The sequence below is a fragment of the Manacus vitellinus genome, unplaced genomic scaffold (genome assembly GCF_001715985.3).
Source record: "Manacus vitellinus isolate BGI_N305 unplaced genomic scaffold, ASM171598v3 scaffold_11_pilon, whole genome shotgun sequence".
Lineage (NCBI taxonomy): Eukaryota > Metazoa > Chordata > Aves > Passeriformes > Pipridae > Manacus > Manacus vitellinus.
The window spans coordinates 1,656,339-1,677,121 of record NW_021938895.1 but is presented as its reverse complement, the minus strand read 5'-3'; the positions used below and the strand labels follow the sequence as shown (position 1 = coordinate 1,677,121).

At 40.9% G+C, this 20,783-nt stretch overlaps 1 protein-coding gene across 8 annotated transcripts in view; it reads left to right on the top strand.

Annotated features, from left to right (window-relative positions):
• SUPT3H (SPT3 homolog, SAGA and STAGA complex component) overlaps nucleotides 1–16,598 on the top strand; it is a 276,071-nt gene extending 259,473 nt beyond the window's left edge. For 6 of the 8 annotated variants that reach the window (XM_018088744.2, XM_018088747.3, XM_018088748.2 and 3 more), the window contains one exon: nucleotides 1,210–2,986. In XM_018088744.2, coding sequence (XP_017944233.1) covers nucleotides 1,210–1,251 — 42 coding nt within the window. In that variant the 3' untranslated portion in view covers nucleotides 1,252–2,986. Of the gene's footprint in view, nucleotides 1–1,209; nucleotides 2,987–16,509 lie in introns of those variants that run through there. The other 2 variants (XM_018088746.2, XM_018088745.2) reach the window with 2 other exon arrangements.
• Nucleotides 16,599–20,783: the final 4,185 nt, after the last annotated feature.

Below are 20,783 nucleotides of genomic sequence, written 5' to 3'. Positions count from 1 at the left end.
CTGTACTGGAGTGTGGTGTTAATGTAGAGGATGCTGTAATGAACATCTTGTACATATTTCCTTTTGCATATTCACTGTCTGTAAAATGTCTGTCTGAATACATCCTTGCTGGTTTTGAAATTATTTCCTTACCGTTCAGTACAAATACTATTTATATCCAAAGTTGTTTGAGGTTATCCTTTACTCCTAATGTTACTCTAATTCTAGTTTAAGAGGGGAAAAATTGATCTGGCTGAAATTAATTAGGAAATTGGTAGAGCCACTAAAAATGGTGGTTATATATGGCACTTCCTAAGTGCTTAGGCTGAAGAGGTACAAAATAAATCTGACGAAGCACTAATGTAATGAAATAGATGACTGTATTTTCATTTTTAAAACTAGATGACTGCTGAAGGTGAACCAAATAAAGCAAAAGTATTTAAGCTCCTCTGCTTTTTTAAAGATACCATTAATTTTAAAAAAAAGGCATTTTTGAACTGAGAATATCCCCTCAAAATATAGGGTTTCCAGTGTGCCTGGCATAAAAAGGCATAGTTTCCTATATTGATTCAGAAAGAGCTGTTAAAAATGCATGAAAAGAAGTATTTTAGGGAGACAGTGTCATAAGGTCTTTTAAAATTATTTTCTCAAGTGCTTCTTTACCATTGGAAACACTTGAGCCCAAGTTACAATATATGGGATATCAAATTATTTCATACTGACCAGAGGGTCTTTAAGATTAATTTGGGTTTGGAGTGGTGGGGATTATACCAGTGTTTGTTTGCATAACTTCAGACTCAGACTATAAATTAAGTTTGGAAAACTGTAATTATTCAATAATTTATAGACTATTCAGATAAATTAGAAATTATTCTTGAACGTGGTGAATAGAGAACACGTACCTATAAAGGACAAACAGATTCAGCAGAATGGTGTATTTTTGGCCTCATCTATTTTGCAGGCAATTAGCAAAATAGGATGTTACATTTTTTGCCTATCTCTTGCTCTCCTGAAATAGAGTCACTAACCACTTGTTAACCACATTGATTTTTTAATAGACAAAGTGGTTGCTTATAGCTTCCCCACCAGAAATGTTCAGATTAAGCACATTATTAGATTGCAGCTAGAATAGCCTACAAAACAGGAAGAAAGCCCTGCCTTTCTCTGTGCCTCCTTGCCTTGTTTAAGCTGATGTGATAATTCATTACAGATTTTCTCTCTCCCTGACAGAGTGCCTACCGCAGGAATGGGATGACTTTTCTCGCCTGCTGATGTGGATGTGGCTGCAGCAACAGGAAAGACAGTGTTATATTAAGGTGATTTTCTTTTCCCCTCCATGGAAGGAAAAAAAATACAAGCTCCAATGTCTCCATGTACCAGTGAGTGGGCTGGTTTGTTGTGACTATCTGCTGGCTGTCTCTGTCTCTCTTTCCAGCCCCCTCAGTCGTTATTCTTGTTTACTAGCTGGAACATTTAGCTAATTAATGGCAGGATGTTTGGGATAGGGTGTAGGTGGACAAGAATGCAGTTCAGACAATGCTGGAGTTTGCAGGGGACTTGCTGCTGTCAGCCTCTTTCTGACTGCCATGTCATTTTTATTTAAGTGTTTGGAAGTCTGTGTGTTCTCCAAAAGATGTTTTTTTCTAAAGCAGGATGGGGCAGGAAGAGGCCAGAGATTGACTGGGTTGTGTTGGTTTATATAGGTTATATTAAGGTTACATAGTTTTCCTTGTGATTTTTACAAAAATAAAAATTATTTGCTTCTATTTTCCACTAATTTCTATTTTTTTCTCTCGTTGATTTAAGTGTTCAGACAGTTTAATCCAGTGAGGGGATTTTGATGACAGTAATAGCAAGTTTGGACCCAAAGATATTCAGAAGAAAGTTCAAGTAAACTGAACTTAGCCAGTGAGAGCCTTGACTTTTTGCAGACCCAAGGATAGGCTGAGCAGTCACCCCCAAATTCTCAATGTTGGCATCTCCTAAGGCTCGAGTCATTACTCCCTGAAATCTAAGAAGGCCTTTGCAGTGATGTGGCACTGGATTGGGCCCCTATTCGGAAAAATACATCCTAAAGTATTTAAATAACTGTGTCTGTCTCAGTGGTTGTAGGCAAAGGCTTAACGTTATGTACTTGCTCAGCGTTTGCTGCAGGAAGCAGATGTTGTCCCTGTTGTTGACAAAGGCAGCATTACTGTTGGATTTGATTAAAGAAGAAACCAAGCTCTTTTTGCCTTTTTTTTTTTTTAAACATATTTTAGGTAACGTTGTTTGTTTTCAAGATTTGTTTTTTAAATCTCAGTCCCTCCCTCTATGCTTCTTCCCGTCCCCTGCTCCTCCAGCCTTTACTGGCCTCACAAACACATTCATTTCTTCCCATAAAACTGTACAAATATAGAGCTGACCACGATGATGCTTGACCAGAGAAAAGCGCTCGTGCTTCAGCCCATCACCAGGATCTACAGGCACTTCCTGCTGGTTTCCCTGTGCTACCCATGGGCCAGGGTCTACTTCAGCCAGGCTTGGAATCCAACTTAAACCTCAAATTAATACAGAACACTCAAGGGATCAACAGGAGATCAGCAAAATATTAGTTTTATATAGTGCAGCCGTCCTCCTCCTTTGTGCTTAGTGTGTGAGGTCTTAATTTTTACTCCTGCTCTACTCTCTTGTGGTCGTTCGTAGGTGGTTCTGTTGTCCTTCTCTCCTGGACCTGCTCGCAAAAACTTTAAATATATGTATATTTTTTAAATAAACAGCAAAATGGCTCTTTGCAACCAAAATATTGTAAAAGTGAACTTTGTGCATCGAATATTACTGACGTTCATAAATTGCTTTTCCTTTTACCTACTTTTTGCTTCTGTTTTCTGGAAATTATCTGTGTGTAAAGGACTGAAAGTAACGTGTACAACGCCGTGTATTAAACGAGGGGAGGGGGAAGTTTTCTGATGCTCCATCTGTGCTTCTTGAAATGTATGATTAAACTTTTCTTTTTATCATCACTCTTTATTTTTGTTGGCATCCTTAATCATGGAAAATTATACGCTTGCTGTAAACATCCAGACTTTTTTAAAAGGACACCAGCATTTATTGTATTTGGTTTCGATATGCAGGGATAGAGACAGAAGAAACCATTTCAGGCACTGGGTACTGGAATCAAAATTCCTTCTGTAGCTGTATCTCTCCCGGATTTTACATTTTAAAATATGCATAAGCAGGAAAAATACTGGCACTTATTTTTTACTGGTCTACTTAAAGTCCCAGAGAATGAAGACTCAACATACATTTCTCTCAGAAATATGACAGATCATGTTTTTGTTGGTCTGCTGTATGTTTGTCTATCTTGAACAGCCTGACAGGCAATTATTTATAAAATCTGTGTTTGCCCAGTAAACCCATATAATAACCTTTCACTTCTCTGCACAAGTCAGGGAGCTGAATTTAGAGTCAAACAAAGTAGGTTGTGTCTCCCTATCTTGGACTAACCCAGTTTATTCTTATTTTGGGAAGTAATCACTTTTTTTTTTTCTCATCTTCAGGGTTTTCTTTTACTCTGTTTAAAACAAAAAAAGCAGCCAGTAATACTCGTGCTGCGTTTGGAGTGTGTCTTAGCACCAATTCCCATGCTGCAGAAACAGAGATGTGTGTTTGAGCTGGTGCTATGCATTTTTATTATATGTATAAAAATCGTTTTGAGATTCATTTAATGGCTGCATATGAATAGCTTTATTCCTGTGTAATTTCAACTTGCAAAACATTTTGATTCTTAACCCGGATTTACAGTGACTGGATCACGTGATATTATTTCACATTAGTTACCTGAAGAAGGGAAACATCTATTTCAGTAGGATTAAGGCTGTGTAAAAAGGGAGTGTGAGTTTTGCTGTCAGTTCAGTCTCTGCCCTTCTGTGTGGTTACACTACCTCAGTTTTCAGATTTTTAGTCCAGCCATGTGCAAAACAGGGATAATAATTCAGCTTAAAACTTCTTAGAGGTGATGGAGCCACAACGCAAATTTCTGGTTGGGCTTCATCTCATTTCTCAGGCTTTCCGGAGAGAATAAAACCCTTTAAAAGAGTTTTACCATCCTCTGGAAATTGAGAGAAGCTGACAGAGCTCTGTGTTTCTCCAGAGACACTCAGACCCTGCAGAATGTGCCCCCCTGGGTTTTCAGAGCACACTCCTCTTTGTCAAATGTCACCCTCCCTGGGGGGGGGGAATAAAAAAGTGGGGTTTGGCATTTCTTGACTGTAGATGAACCTTTGTGCTGTATTAAGGTTCTGCCATCAGCCATGTGTAGATCTCATAAAATGTTTTATAGCTCACCATCCAGCTCATACAGAATGTTTCATAGAACATAAACACTTCTAATAATTATTTAAGAATAAATAGATAGTGACATTAGTCACAGGTCTAACCTCTAGTTGAAACTTAAACAGTTACAGGGTTGAAGGGTGTTTTTTTGCCTGAGTGAATCATCTTGTCCAAGGTTGGGCTTTTTCTACCTCTATTTTTTTATGCCTCTACTATATATCCACCTCAAGCAGCCAGGGAAAGGCAGTGGTGGCATGCATTAAATCCAGGGCTTTATTCAGAGGGCACGGAGCCAGTGCAAAGCAGCGGAGCCATCCCTGAAGGAATTGAATGTAAATTTGATGGTTTAAATAAGGCCAGATGCCTTAAAAATTATTTTGAAGGCTGTATCTTTAATGTAGCCCTTAACTTTCTTCTTTTCTGCTTAAGATAATGATGTTGCCTTTACAAAATAATAAGAAAAAATAGCTCTCATCTCTTGTGGGGAGACAAAAATCAGATACTTTGGCTTCTATAAATCACTGAAATGTTGGCAACTGAAACAAAGTTTTAGAAGGCAGATGACTGCAAATTTGAAGGAAACCTTCATATTTTACTGTTAAAAGCTTTTTAACTGTCTAGAGAGTGCTCTGAGACACTACATTAATAGCCATTCTCAGTAATCAAGCTCCACTATACTTATATACTATTTTTCTTAAACAAGATAGATTAGTAGTGGAAGAGAGCTGGAAAGATAAATAAGGAAAATCAAGAACTAAAATTATAATAATACAGTTTCATTTTACATTTTATAGTTCTCTATTTGTGATTGATAATTCATCTTAACTCCTATCAGACAGAAATATTGGCACAAGAGTCTTATACCAATATCTGTATATTTCTGGACTTGTCTTCATCCAGATGCTTTGCAGATTTTCTTACTGGTTTTGTGAAGATGTGATCTGTCAATTTGGTCCTTGTATGACTTTGATTACTGTAATATCTGAGTGTCTCACAGGTTTTCATGTGTTCCTGCCCACAGCACCACCTTAAAACAATAGTAATGTGTTGTTATCTCTGTTTCTTCTGCAGAAAGACTAAATGATGGGAGACTAAATGACTCCATATTGGGAAACCTGGGGTGTTTCAGAAAACCTGGATTTCCCAAATCCATACTGATACCCTCAGTTCTGAATTGTTTTCCCTCTGCAGTGAAAGCAATAGGTGTGTCAGCACATAAACCAGCCCTGCAGGTTAGGAGAGAAAGGGGAAAAAGCAGCCTCCAACTGGATCCACGAGGGGGTTTGGGGGTGGAAGAATGCAACCACTCAATTTGGACCCAGTCCAGGGCTCAAAGCTTTAAACCCTTCCAGCTAAGATGTGCCACGGCCACTTAGTGACCCTGTGCAGAAACACAAATGATACATCTCCACCAAAACGTGGACTGTGGGGCACTTTGCCTCCTCCACACTCTACTAGATTTCTGCATCAAAAATCACCACGAGGAACATGTTCATTACTTTGGCACTACCAGTGTGTTCCTACCTTCATCTCCCAAACTGCCTTTGCAGAGTGCCTCAGAGCTGCAAGAAACAAGAGGAGAAACACAATTAAGAAACATAAATGCTCTGTTTTAACTGAGGCAGCAGCTGTGATGTGTGTTGACAAAGATAAAGTAAAATGTTAATTTTTCATAAATGAACTGGGTCTGAACATAATGAAGTGCTGCTGAAGTGGTGGTGGCTGATCTTCAGCCTGGAACTAGACCTGGGAGAATAGAAGGTGTAAGATATCAGAAGCTGTAGCAGGATTCAGATAGTGAACAGCCAATAGAGCAAGTTGGCTCAAACCAGTTCTGTTTAGCTCTTATTTCCATAACTATTTAATTAATCTGCAAAACAAAACAAAAAAAAAAACCTCTCCAAAACTATTGCATTTCTTGTACTGACATGATTTGCTCAGATCTGCAAATGAAATGGCAGCAACTGTGTGTCAAGCTGAGGTGAAAACAAATCTGAACCATGGCTGCAGAAGGAGAAGGAAGGTGTTCAGAGGAGAAAGGCTCCAGCCAAGCTTCTCCCCTGAGCTCCCTTGCTCAGATTATCCTGTGTCTGCTGCTCACCAGTGACTAAATCTGCTGCTTGTGCACAAATTTTGTTGCAGCTTCAAGTAACTAATTTTATTAAATTAGACAGGATCTGTTTAGTGTTCTCCGTGTCACCTTGTCCTTTCTTTAATATTAAAAGCATTTCTGTTCCTCTGTTTTGGAATGTTATCAACATAGTGCAGACTTTTCACTGCTCAGCAGATTTTGGTGTAGACAGAACACAAATAAATGGAAGCAATTATTAAGGAGTACTTTGAGCACCTGGGAAAGCGTCTTTGACAGTCAGTTTCTCCATGGAAGGTGCTGCTCTTACTCATCTTGTCTGGGATGGTGGCAAAACTGATACATGACTCCTGTAGAGCTTGAACTTGTACAGCAAGTTGAGGTGAACCTTGAAGTCTCTCTCAAACTCATGACCATCCCACTGGTCTCCTCACTGTGTAAATCAGGCACAAGCCCAAGAGGAAAAACATGACAGATTCTTCCACTGGAAGATCAAGAACCACAACACTGAATACTCCAAGGTAAGACAGAATGAGATAATCTTGATCTGACTGGACTCAGCCCGATGTCACTTGAGAAAATATATTTATTTTTTCCTGTTTGACCGTTACATCATGATTATTTCCACTCTTTGGAGATCAGAACTGTGGCAGTGAAATAGTTAAGAATAGCTATTTCTCATATGAGGTCAGGTTTCAGAGCCAATACAGTGGTAAACAGCTCTCTGTCCTCTGCAGTTGTTGGTTTTGACTGCTGAGTTAAAAACCTTTCACATTCTAAGGGCACATGTATTTTGGAACGGAGTCTGAGTTGATCACTTTTATTCACAGTACCCAAATAAATATTTGTAGCCATTTAAGCTAGCCCACGTTGCTCAGCCATTTAAGCTAGCCCATGTTGCTCTGTTGATGTGTCCAGGATAGAGAGAATTAATGTTGTCCCTGCAACAAAATCATAGAAGAAATGGCCAATGCTCCATCCACACATGAGTTAATGGGAGCAGTGTGAAAATTATTCCACAAGGACTCTGGAGTTTAAATATTCATTAGTTGCTCAAATCCGTGCTAAACCCCTTTGGACAGGTGTCTGTGAAGCAGAGGACAATATCCTCATGTCTGGGAATGGGGCTTATGTAGGAAATTAATGTTGCCTTGGGATCGAGTGTGTGCTACTGTCAGTGAGAAGAAGGAAGGTCTTGACTGGACTGTGAGAGGAGGAGTGGCCACACTTGCAGGTTACAGTCTTCCCAATGTTATGGTTGTGAAGATAAAATTTGGTACAAGCAGCCAAACATTTGTATTTTTGGCCAAGGTCCAAACCTTCCCAGTTTTTGCCACGGCTGGTTTTTATAGGTGCTTTTTTACAGTGTTGAAGTTGGGCTCGTGGATGATGCTGGATTCATTTTTATTTTGTTGAGGCTTGTTTTATGTGCACTTTGGTATGTAGTTGTGGTGCACGGTCTGAAGGGATTTTGCATCTTAGTTGGTTTCTTTGGTGATCCTGAAGGCAGTGCAAAATTAATGCAGCACTTAAAGAGCCTGTTATTAAAACTTTATTCATAGGTGAGCAGAAGAAGCATAGAAAATATATTAGTTTATATGCATATATATTAAATAAATCTGAATATATATATATTCAGATTTTTCATGAAGACTGAATTCCAAAAAACAGCTCTGCTTTTACAAATCCAAAAGCAAACGTAGCCCTGTTTTGATGCCTCCCTCTCTCTGCAAAGAAAGTATTTTATTCTTGTAAAGATAAAAGATTTTTACTTTCTAGAATTAATTTGATTTTGGTTTCTTTGCTGTCTGTCATTTTTCTCTTGCAAAAAGTTTTAATGTCACACTGTGGATCTTTAAAAGATTGTGAAACTTCCTTAAGTTTTGGGAAAAAAAACTTTGACCTGTATGTAAAAGACATTTTTTAAATTTGCAAGTTGCTTTTTTTGTTGGTAGTGGTTTGTTGGGATTTTTTAAAGTCAACAAAATATGGTTTGAGAGGGAGAGATCTCAAAGGGCTGGGAACAAGCCCCCAGTTTGGGCATTGAGGGCAACAGCAGGCATTTTTATAGCTCTTGAATGTTGAAGGGAGTTGTCAGAGCCGGACACTGCAGATATACCTCATTGCTCCCTTAAATTGTTCTGAAATGTCCTTATATTTTACAATACATGAGTTGTGCTCTTGGCTGCCATTTCCTTCCTGCAGCCTCCCAAAGGTAAGTGGATTGTGCCCTCTGGGGGCTCTCCACTGCTTTAACTTGGATTTAAGTACGTGGGTTTTTTTCTTTTCTTTCTTTCATTCTTTCTTTCTTTTTCTCTTTCTTTCTTTAGCGTAAAATGTCACATTGATTTTTTTCCCCCCTCCTTGTGTCTTATGAAGGAAGAAATTTATGGCCTTTTTACATCAGGAAGTCCAGCTTTTCCTGACGTTTTATTGCTTTGAATATTTGAAACATTTCAATCCCAGACAATAAATATTACATGATTATTGTTTTCATATGGATAGGCTATTTCCCCCTGTTTTTCCTATCCAACATTTTACTAGCAAGTGACACCCAAAAATTTATGGATTCTAAAACCATTACTATTCAACTTTGCTTGGAAGGTCAGAGATAGTCCCTCAATTTGCATGTAATATATATTAAAAAAAAAAAAAAGTTAAAATCATCTCATATGTTTTGAATCCTGTAGTGATACAAACTTATGCCAGAAAAGGAGGTATATTTTTTTTCCCTACAAAAAGTGCACATCTTATGGGTCAAACTTTGTTTCCACTGAATTCAATGGCAGCTCTTGAGGCTTAGGTGGGAAGAGCAGTGAGCCCCAATGGAGCATTTCCCAGATCAGCAACTGGCAGCCTGCAAGTGCAGAGCTTGGGAGTTTTCTGGCGGTTGGTGGGATGAGTTACACCACTCCATGACTCAGAGTGTAGGTTCTCTGCTCACCCAGGGCTGTATCTTGTTGTTTGCATGGTAGAAAGAATTCCTTGCCAAGTGGGACCCATGAAATCCAGTCTGAAGTTGCTCTATTTGATGTTTTTGGTTTGGGGGAAGGCAGTTGACTCCTCGCTGTGCTTGTGGAGCACCAGTTCTGCAGCACAACTTGTGGCAACCAAGTGTGTCTTGCAGTGCCAGGTTTGATGTGACAACCAGCAGATAAAGCAATGTATGAAATCTCTGGTCAAGTCACTGAGGTCATGAGAATACAGGAGGCACAGGTTCTGCTCAGAAGCACTAGATTGTCTGATTTATTTTTTTATACTGGCAGTTTTTCATGGGTACCGAGCAGGACCCTGCTGCCTGTGTTCCATTAACCATTGTAGAATCACAGAATGGTTTGGGTTGGAAGGGACCTTAAAACACCATCTTGTTCCAACCCCCTGCCATGGGCAGGGACACTTTCCACTATCCCAGATTACTCCATGTCCTGTCCAACCTGGCCTTGAACACTTCCAGGGATGGGGCAGCCACAGCTTTTCTGGGCAACCTGTTCCAGTGCCTCACCACCCTCAGAGCCAAGAATTTCTTCCTAATGCCCCATCTAACCCTGCCCTCTGTCAGTTAGAAGCCATTCCCCCTTGTCCTGTCACTCCAGGCCCTTGTCCAAAGTCTGTCTCCAGCTCTCTTGGAGCCCCCATTAGGCACTGGAAGGGGCTCTGAGATCTTCCAGGAGCCTTCTCTTCTTCAGGCTGAACACCCTTCATTCCCTCAGCCTGTTGAGAAAGTTATTACCATATTATCAATGACTTCATATTGATCTTGATTGCAGAGCTGGGTCCCAGATAACCAATAAATCACCCTCGTTCTGTCAGTTCCTGATCAACTGTTTCATCAAAATTGACTGTCTCTATAACTCTGAGGAGAACAATCCTAATGTGTTTCCAGAGGAGGAAAGCTGTCAGGCTGTGGGGACAGAAAACCCATGTACATGTCTTTGGGAGTTTATCTTCAGAGGAGCATCAGACCACTCTCAGGTTGGATAAAGTTTTGCTGTGGGGATAAGAAAAAAGACAAAATCTGGCAAAGTTTTCCACTACAGCAATACCAGGAGCCAGTGGTCCTTTCTCTCCTTTCCTTGTGCAGACAAAGGGAACCCGAGTCAAATCCACTCAGAAAGAAACACTAGTAAGTACTTGTTTAAAGTCTTTTTTAAGTGTTGTTGTGTCTTTAACCCTCTATCCTGTCTCATCCCCTTTTGGGAATGTTGAAAATAACATTCAGTTCTGTGCTGCCTTTGTCTGTCCTTTTCCATGTGGTAAACATGGACTTTTCCCTCCCTGTTTCTTAGACTTTCAGCCAACTCAGCTTTTCCTGTTTACCTCCTTGTCAAAGACATCCTTGGTGATATCACTCCAAGTCTAGAAATAAGGGCCGTTGCTGCTTTTCCTAACTAGCTGTTTGTCAGTTTGGTATTATATTGAATTTGCATCATATCAGATTTGGCACATTTACTGATTAATTTATTTTTTAGGGAAAGCAGATGCTTTCCTACCCTCCTTACCAACACATGTGGAAGGTGAAGGCACTGAAATGGCCTTCTGGAGACCTGGGCTCCCGTCCAGACCTCTCAGTGCCTCAATTCATTATAGCTGTACCATGGGAATGAATTTGTGGACCCAGTCTTTTTAAAATAGTTGTGATAATAATGGTAATGAGAAGCCTGGAGGCCTCAAAAGTCAAATGAAAAGATGATGGTGTGGAAGCTGCAATAGCTCTGTGACTGGAAAACTGACCACCACAGCTTTGCAAAACTGGTTTTCTTCTTGCACAGAGAGAGATCAGTCCAACACAGCAGCTGCTTTATCCAGTGCTGAGTTTGTGTCTTCTGATTTGGAAACCCCAAATATTTTAGTGCCTTAGGAAGACACTGAGTCCTGATAAAGGCAGTTACTGGCTCAGAGTTTCCTCAGTGGTTTGGACACAATTCTTATAATCTACACAATAGAAAGCAAAAGGATTAAAATGTGATCTCATGTAAACCTTTCATAGTTATCAAAACAGTCTCTGGTTTAATCTGTCCAGATCTCTGATTTTTTACTGAACAGTAAAGGTACCACACATAAGGTAATATCTGAGTTTTCTTGACTGATGATACTTGTAAATGTACAGCAGCTTCATGGCTGAAATCAGAATTTCAGGTTTTCATTTCAGAAAGGAAGGTGCTGCTTTCAGAGCACCACCTGGACCTGTGCTTAACCAATTTACTGAGATCTGCCTGATGCCATGGGGATGGAATACCTCTGAGAGGAAGAAAGTGATCCTTTTTTCCACCTACTTCTCCTTGAAGGCTACTCAGAAGTACCCTTGCATTGCTGAGTATGTAGAATCATAGAATCATGGAATGGTTTGGGTTGGAAAGGACCTTAAAGATTGATTCCCCCCCCCCCCTGCCACGGGCAGGGACATTTCCACTAGACCAGGTTACTCCAAGCCCAATCCAGCCTGACCTTGAACACTTCCAGGGATGGGACATCTTGCCACCATGGCTGCATTTGCAAGGACCAGGGGCATCATTTGCCACCCATCTGACCTGAAACAGTCTTGATACTTGGTGTAATTAGAGCACACTCTTAAAGGAAGACTGAAAATAGTAATATTGTCCTGAATGGAAGTCTGCATGATCAAGAAAGAAGGAAAAAAAAATATAAAATCCCATGGACATCTAGGAAGGAAAACAAGTCCCTGGTCTGTGGTGTGGTGCTGCAGGTACAGCTGCACTGTTGGGGAGTGGTGATCTGCAGCCGCCAGCAAGTCGTGCTGGCGCTAAAACCTGTCCCCTTGGGTCCCTCACCATTTTATTGCTGCTCTGTAACAGGATGTGCAACTGCTATGCATTAATACGTTATTACAGGTTGGCTGGTGTAAACTCCAGGTGTTGAGAACATGATTTATTCTATTAGTATAAAAAGGTGTTTTCTATGGCCGTATTAAAAATTATACTAACTGTTGGGCTTGCCACTGCGCTGTGTGTGGCACATGCCAATTTAAACCTGTCATTTCCTCTTAATTTAAGGATATGTCCTCAGAAGATCATTAATTTGGGGTGGAGCTGGGGATCGTAGTACAGCTGTGGCCTGTTAACCCCCGTCTGGCCATTAATCCTCGCAAAGCACCTTCCCCAAAGATGTCTGCTGCTACCATATGGCCACTGAGACCAAAGAACTTAAATTTTTTAGTCTATTTTATATTTAAATCTATTTTTATTGTATTTTTACAATTACTTCAGTTTGTTCTGTATGATTCCTAAAACCCCAAGATTACCCACATAACACCTTTGCTGAGAACCCCCAAACCATTAGGATGGTGAGGCCCTGGCACAGGTTGCCCAGAGGAGCTTTGGCTGTCCCCTCCCTAGAAGTGTTCAAGGCCAGGTTGGATGGGGCTTGGAGCAACCTGGGATAGTGGAAGGTGTCCCTGCCCATGGCAGGAGGTTGGAACGAGATGGTGTTTTAAGGTCCCTTCCAACCCAAACCATTCTATGATTCTGTGATTCTGTGATTTCTGTGCTACGTCCCCTCCACATGTTTCTTGGGGTGATTTTACCATTTTGCTTTCCCACTCTCCAATGCTGTTCTGTTTGCTGGGTGTTGAGCTCAGCCCCAGTAAGCCAAAGTCCCAGCTTGCATTCCTAAAGCAGCCCAGCTACGGTCAAAATCATTCTTCTGGGGAAATCCACATCAGCTCATCTGCCAACGAGATGACCTTGAGGGAAGCACAGAGAAAAGGCTCAGGTCTACACATGACCCAGCCTCATGTCCTTTGCTCAGCTGCTGCTTTTTTCCCACCTGCCCTTTCAGTTGCATCACACAACCACAGTCTCTCCTGGAAAAGCTCCAGTCTTGCCTGACATAAAATAAACTCGTATTTTTCAGGCATCTTGGGAGTGGAATATCTCTGTGTGCTGCCCTGAGCTACCAGCAGCCTGTACCCAGTGCACAAAGCCTGGCCAGAAGCACATCAAGCCTCAGGGCATCACTGGAACAGGCACAGAAAGCCTGTAGCAGCGCTGCCTATCTTAAACAGGGGCCCTTGTACCTGTTTTTCCTGGCAAAAGTTTATCCAGCCTGTGTTTAAAGACCCCCAAGGATGGAGATTTCACAGTCTTGAGTCTACTGATGTTCTCGATCCTCATAAATTTTTTTCCTATCTGGTTTGAATTTTTCTTTGCAGCAACGTAAAGGCTTTCCTTATCCTGCCAGTGAGGATGGATTGTACCAGTGTGTTTTTAACAGCCTTTTCTGTGCTCAAAGGCACTTATATCCCACCAAGGCTCTCCTTTGGCTCATAAATGTAACTCGATCAATCTGTCCTCCCAGGCTGTGTTTTCTGGCTTTCCAGCCCCGCTTTCTGTTTTGACAATGAGCCATTGATAACTGCTCTCCTGGTGCATATATCTGCAGCCCTGTCCCCACTCTCCAGCAGTTTTATCTAGACCCATGTTTCCCTCACCTGATTAGGAAAGTGAATATGAGCCAGTGTCAGAAATCTGCAAGTGCCAATGATGAATCTATTGCTTTTTCCTTCGCTGTGAGGCTTGTTACCTATCACAGAGATCCCACAACAAGAGTTCAAATGGCCACCAAAAGTCACACTTTGTGTGCTCAAGAGTAGACAAAGGATTAGCTAAAAGTGAGGATTTTTCAACCTGCTGGTGAACTGGTCAGCAGAAGGATTGAAATGCCAGAGTCCCAGCGAGGGCACCCTGACCTGCAGCCAGATAGGCATTCCAAGAGGTGGCCTGTGTCTCTCCAAAATCCCGTTTTCTCACCATGCAGTGTCTTCATGCCAGTGCTGGTGCCCTGTGTGACAAGATAGTGAATGCTGACAGGCAGCACTTGCAGCATCTGATCTTCTAATTCACCCTGTGAATGACCTGTTGTCATCACGCTGATAATCAGGTATTTTCCTTGACTTTGCTCAGCAGGTAAACTGAAAATAATAGCCCTTACAATGAAGTTAAATTAATTTCTAGTGATTATCTAATGGCTCTCTTAATTATATCTGAGTTTTCCAGTTTTGAGTGTGTTGTTCCTACATGCATGGAGAGAGCAGAATGCTTTCATCATGTGATACTCCTACTGATCCAGATAAAAGAGCTTCATCTGTTTAATTTCCAGGTTTTAATTTCTTGCATCCTACTCATCAGAAGGCCAGGGAATAAAAGGAGTTTCATCCCTCAAAGCAAGCATAGAAATGGGATTTATGGCTCCTGGACTTCATTTCCATCTCTCTCTCAAACTTCATCAGCTGAACACCTCAATGACCCCATCCAAAAAATTAACATCTTGCTCAGTTCATCCTTGCTCTCAAGGGAGCTTTCCAAAGAAGAAGAAAAAATCATTATCCCAATTTTATAGGTGGAGAAACTGAGGGACAGCAAAGGGAAATGACTGCCATTCGCTTCCCTCAGCCTCTCCGTGTTCAGGGGCTTGTCCACCAGACCAGACAAGTGCTGGAGTGGAAATAAATATTCCTCCTGATGACTGTGGTCTCTGTGGTCAGGGCTGAGGGTCAAAACGTTCGCACAAGGCCTGCACGCAGAAACCACAGAATCCCCCACAGCTCCACTGCACTTTATTAAAAGTCACTGCTTCTGTGAAAAATGGGGTTTATAAGAGTTAGGTGCCTTAATTATAAAGTCATGTGTGTTTGAATGACTCCTTCCCTGCTAACCGTTTGTGACAGCCTACAAATGTGAAAAGTATTACCAAGCCTATTTTTAACGTGGCTTTGGAGAGGCTGTAGTTGGGGAAAACCAAATCCTATGGGATCCTAGAAAGAAAGACCAGTGACTCCTTAAATATGGTTAACATTGAGTTTAGTAATTATGCCAGTGGCATCCAAAAGACCATTCAGATGCAGGAGTCTTGCAGAAGCAACTGTGTGTTAAATAAGTGATAGGAGCAAGGGATGTACAGGGCTAAGTTTTCCCCTTGGAAGTAGCTGAATGGTCTTGGATAGAGATAAAAAAGCAATTTCAGAGAGGTGCTGGCCCTTGTCATCAGTGTTCAGGCTCTACAGGTGTTTTCTGCAGAGCTATCACCTCTCAAGGATTTATTCGATCCTGTTCTTTATTAGACAATTTGCTCTCTAATGGGCTACACAAACTGCATGGGGTTTAATGCTTTGTAGAACTGAGTCCTTCATATAATTCCTCTGTGGATTGTGGCAGACTTGAGGCATGAAGCATCACTTTATCACCCACCTTTGCTCATAGACTCTGCAGGGGAAGAGGGAAGCACACAAAGGGAAGATCCCTCTGGCAGTCATTGCATCCAGTAACAAGGGTTTCACCCCTTCTTATAACAGGGCTGGACACTGGAGAAAGAGAGCAGGCCAAAAGCAATGTTACTGTTAGAGCAGTGTCACAGTTGGTTGGAAAGGAAATGAAAGTGTCGAAAAGGAAATATTCCAAATAGAAGGAAGGAGAGAGAAAGAATGATGCTACTTGTTGGTTAAAAGGTAGAGATTAAGGTGTAGAAGATGGATAAAAAGATGACGTGGTCAAGGGTAAAAGTATTTCTCTGGGTTAGGTTTAAGTTTGAGGGACACCATTATGGGAATTTCCTGTGGTCAAACATATAACTAGTTTTAGCTCTAACCGTATGATTCTTCCTCCATCCATGGCTTCTCATGGGATTATATAGACCTTAGTCTTGGTGTAAGGTCTTCAAAAAGTACCACTTCACCCCTGGACAAATCATCTTAGTGGTTAGCAGCAGTACAAAATTTACACCTTTTTTTAGTCAACTATGATTCATCCCCATTTGTCCACCACTGAATTATGTCAATTTTGAGTGAAAAATAATTTATCTCCCCCTACCACAGTATCATGAATATCCCATGCATATAACCTGTAATTAAACTGATTCTTTACCATTTCTTAAATAGATAAAAGACTGTATTTCTCTCAGTCAAGGCAGACTTTACAGACTTAACTATCATGTTATTTATAATACTTTAAAGATAAAGATCAAATCTAATGGTCATGAGATCCTTCATACCGTAGAAGAAGAAGCAGAAATGCAAAAAAAAAAAAAAAGTTGGTTTGTTTTCAAGACCTTTCCATTTCTTTAATTGAGTACTGTGAATATGCATCTGAAAAGAACTTTTCCTCTTTGTAATGCAGACTGGGGCTGAAGCACATCTTATCCCTTGAAACAGCCATTGGTACCAAGCTGTCACAGTACTGCCTGCAGTCAGACATAGCAAAATTAAATGTCAGAACTTCATGTTACACACCACTCCACCTGGGATTTCACAGAACATGGTAAGTATAACATGGTTTCCACCTATATGTATTTCCTGATGAAAACATGGGACAATTTTCTCATCATTGTACTGAAATGGGTACTTATTTTGTGAATAAACCAAGCCCAAAGTTATGAGGCTCTGACACGTTAAGGCTTAGTATTGAAGGCTGGGTTAATTTTTCCTGTTTTCTTTCATGACAAATGTTAAACCTGGATTTTCACTGTAATCACACTTGTCTGAAATCAGGAGTCTGAGTCAGGAGTTTTACATCTCATCATGGCAAAATCTGCAGTGCATCTAGAGACCTGAGGGCTCAGGGAGACTGAATACTTGAAGGCATGTAATTGGAAATAATAGGAAAATTTGGAAAATATAGGAAATCATGGGTTTTTCTGATACATGGCTTGCCTGCTTAGGTATCTTTTTAAGTTTTTTTGATTTGTTTGGTTTTTAAACCTAATAGAAATTGCTTTCCACTGTAGACTGTGGATGAGACAGAGAAAAAACATGCTCTGTGAAGGTGAACCACTGGCTATAACAGATGTTGTCTGACTTAGAAACCGAGGCTGTGATTATAAGGTTGTGTTTACCACTGAGAGAGTCAAATTCAAGTCGGTCGTGGCTCTTCACTAGACATGTCACTCTCCAGAATGACTCTTACATTTGAGAGATTGACCTGGAAATCTTCAATCTGGCTGCCTCCTCCCTGCTGCAGCCTAAGAAGCTGCAACAAGGAGACACAGCTGCCTTTCCCTACATTCAAACACATCATGGGAGCAACTTGCAGTTCAGGAAAAAATATGTAGAAAAAGTAATTTGGCAGAGTGATTAACTGTGCATTGCAGAGAACGTGTCTGGTTGCAGAAACCAGGAAGGGTTTGGCAGCTGTGATATGGTTATTTACACTTCCTTACCAGTTTACCTGCCACAATCTTCATCTCCCATGGGTATAAGAATTAAACACCTTGAATGTGCCCCTAATGTATTTTTTGACCACCTAAGATAATAATAACATGCTGAGGGTTTTTTTTCAGTGGAGGACAGATGGTCAATACCATATTGATCCTCAATCCCACATTTTTAATGAGAGGTGCTGTCACGTTGCACAGCTCTGGATAAACATGAGAGAGGAGCTCACAGTCCTACCCAGGCAAGGCAAGCAAAGAGCGGAAGAGGAACAGGAGACAAATTGACTGGATTCAGGCAGGCAGGACACGGGTACCAGGTTGAGACAGGCATGGAGTCACATTTCCTGACTTGCTGCATTCTGTGCTGCCTCCAATGATGTAACACTTCCTGTGGCTCTTTCCAAAAATATTTTCATAAGCTTTGGGTGATGTGCACTCTGCTAAGGAATTGCCTAATACTATGATCCCGTGAGGATTTGGAGCTTTAATGTTTTAAATCACTTCTAGCTGGATTAATTTCCTCAGATTCATATCGTACAGAATCAGCTATTATTGGTTTATTCCTCGTTACAGCTACGACAGCAGCACATTGGTACCTGCCTAACAAAATATCAGAGGAGTTTGTTTTATTAGCTTTAGCTAATGGCTATGTACTGATCCCACAGTAAGATGATATTAGTGCAAAAGTAGAGGGTTTTGGGCTGAGAAAGTTCACAGGCACCTGTGTTTTCCCAAGAAATCTTGGAAAGTTGGGTTGTGCTTCATTGGTTAGGTTTGGTGAGCTTTCTAATTTTTGGCTACTTCTGGTTCCCTATTTCAACCAAAACAAGGCTATAGATGAATTTTAAGTGTGGAGCTCATCCCACCCAGCATTCACACCTCAGCTTCTTGTCACAGGCTCTCCTTCCAGTCAGTGTAATCAGACACTTTCAGGCAGTGATCACTCTGACCTATTTTAATTGTCTGCTTCAATGTTATATAAATTGCACCCTAAAGACACCTGTTTGTTTGTACTGAGTACAAAAGGAGAGTTAATGTAGTTGTCAGCATTGCAGCTGTCTGCACTTGATCGATGAATGCTGCCCTTCAAGCCATATTTAAACTTATTTCTGATGGGATGCATCTGATAGATGATGCATGTCTTTGTGTAACCTGGATGTGTAGAATCTCTTCATAGTCAGAGCAAATAAACAGACTTTTAGGGTGGAATCTATCCCACATAATGGCAAATATCTGAAGCAACTTAGTTGAACTGTTGTTGACTACACCAGGGAGCCCAGAACGACTAGAATTTATTTCTGTGGTTGATATATACACACATGAGACTAAATCCAGCCCAAGGAAAGACACATGACTTTTTTTATAGTGCAAAGCATCCCACAACTCTGTCTGAGACCAGTGGGCATTGAGCATGTTGGATAAACATGTTACTCATTTGCATGTGTAAAGATTGATTCAGGAGTCTACCTGCCTGGGCACCCATACCAGGAAATCTGGGCTTTCAATCATGTTTTTTTTATTTCTGTTCTTGTTTGCTATGCTATTGGTATCAATACTAAAATCTAAAAAAAAAGAAAAAAATCTGATAAAATCCCCATCCCCCTACTCATAATACGAAGGAGGTTGTGAAGTCAGTGTGTTACCAAACAGAAGTATGTTACATCTGCATGTTTTATACTTTGCAGGGTTTTTATCAACGGACATTATCGTCACAGTCATGAGAATAGAGAATGGAGGAGTGAAGAGTAAGGGGAAGAGTAAACCTTTTGCATTAACCAAGGGTTGTCATATGATTAATTTTTCCTTTCTAAACATCCAGGTTATGCAGAAGAAACTTGGGGTAATTCTACCCTATAATATGGAGATTATCCCAAATTGCAACTGCAGCCAACCATGTGTCTAAGGCAAACCTGGTGTACCTTTCTCTCTAGCAGACTATGCCAGACAAATGTAGTGCCAAGGAAATGGACATGCTGTTTCCAGTTATTCTCATTGGGATGAACCCATTATGATCTGGTTTGGGTCTGCTGTGATGAAAAAATGATTTTTTTTTTTTTTAACAGCTGTAGGCCAAGTTTTGAGTGCAGCTGGGCCAGTTCATGGTTACAGATGAGCACAGATGAAACGGAACGATTTCAACCTGAAACCAGGCAGAACACGTTGGCTTTGGCTGGATGTGCTGGGAGTTATGGAGTTTGTAGGAAACCAAAACTCAGAAGGGGAGAAGCCCACACAAACCAAAGCAAAAGCAGGGATTTGCAGGAGTGCCTGCAAGCTGAACATGCACAATTGGGTGAGTTACCCCATGCCTCAGTCTCAGCAGCTTGGGTGGCCACAGGTGCTGCCAAGGCACATGGAGCTTTTCCTGATGGTGCCATCCAAATGTTCCCCCCTCTGATGTTTCATCAAGTAGGATAAAAGAACACAACCATCTTCTCCAGAGATGAAGTACCTTTTTGAGTTTCATTTTGCTCTGTCCATGTCTCTTTTCCTCCTTGCTGCTCTGATCTTTGCAGCACTTGAGTCCTTGATTCTGGTCCCACACGTGGCCATGAGCTGTAGAAATGCACTGTCTCGACATTGCTGGTGCCAGCACAAGCAAAGGCATTTGTGTCTAAACTTTCACACCAAAGAACTCAGAAATTAAATACCCCATCCCTGAAGTGTTCAACGCCAGCTTGGATGGCGCTTCAAACAACCTGATCTACTGAAAACTGTCCCAGCCCATGACAGGAGGATTGGAACTAGATGAGCCTTAAAGGTCCCTTCCAACCCAAACTATTCTATGATTCTATGAAAACTGCTGCAAACTGATGCCAATTTAAGTCCTTATATTCCACAAAGTCACAAATCAAAATCTTTTTAGCTGTGATGAACCTCACTCATCATAGTGCTAATCCTTGTATTTCTGGTTTTGCCCACAGAGCTATTCATGCATAAATTTAAACATATTTTCCATTATTCAAGTTCACTTTGGTCATTCAGGTTCACTGTGAGCTTTGCTTTTGTTAGCAGCATCTCTGTAGCAAACATTAGCTGAGATCTGCATTTGTCAGGTAATCAGATTCTTTAAAAGCAGTGTGTAATTGCCGTCTCCAGCCACAGCAAACTAAGTGAAGATACAATATGGAAAGGAGAATTTTCTTATGTATGCTACATAAAAATCAGGGTGGAATTATGATGACTACAGCTAATGGAATAATTCACCACAAATAATTTATTCAAATGTAGCCTTTTTTTC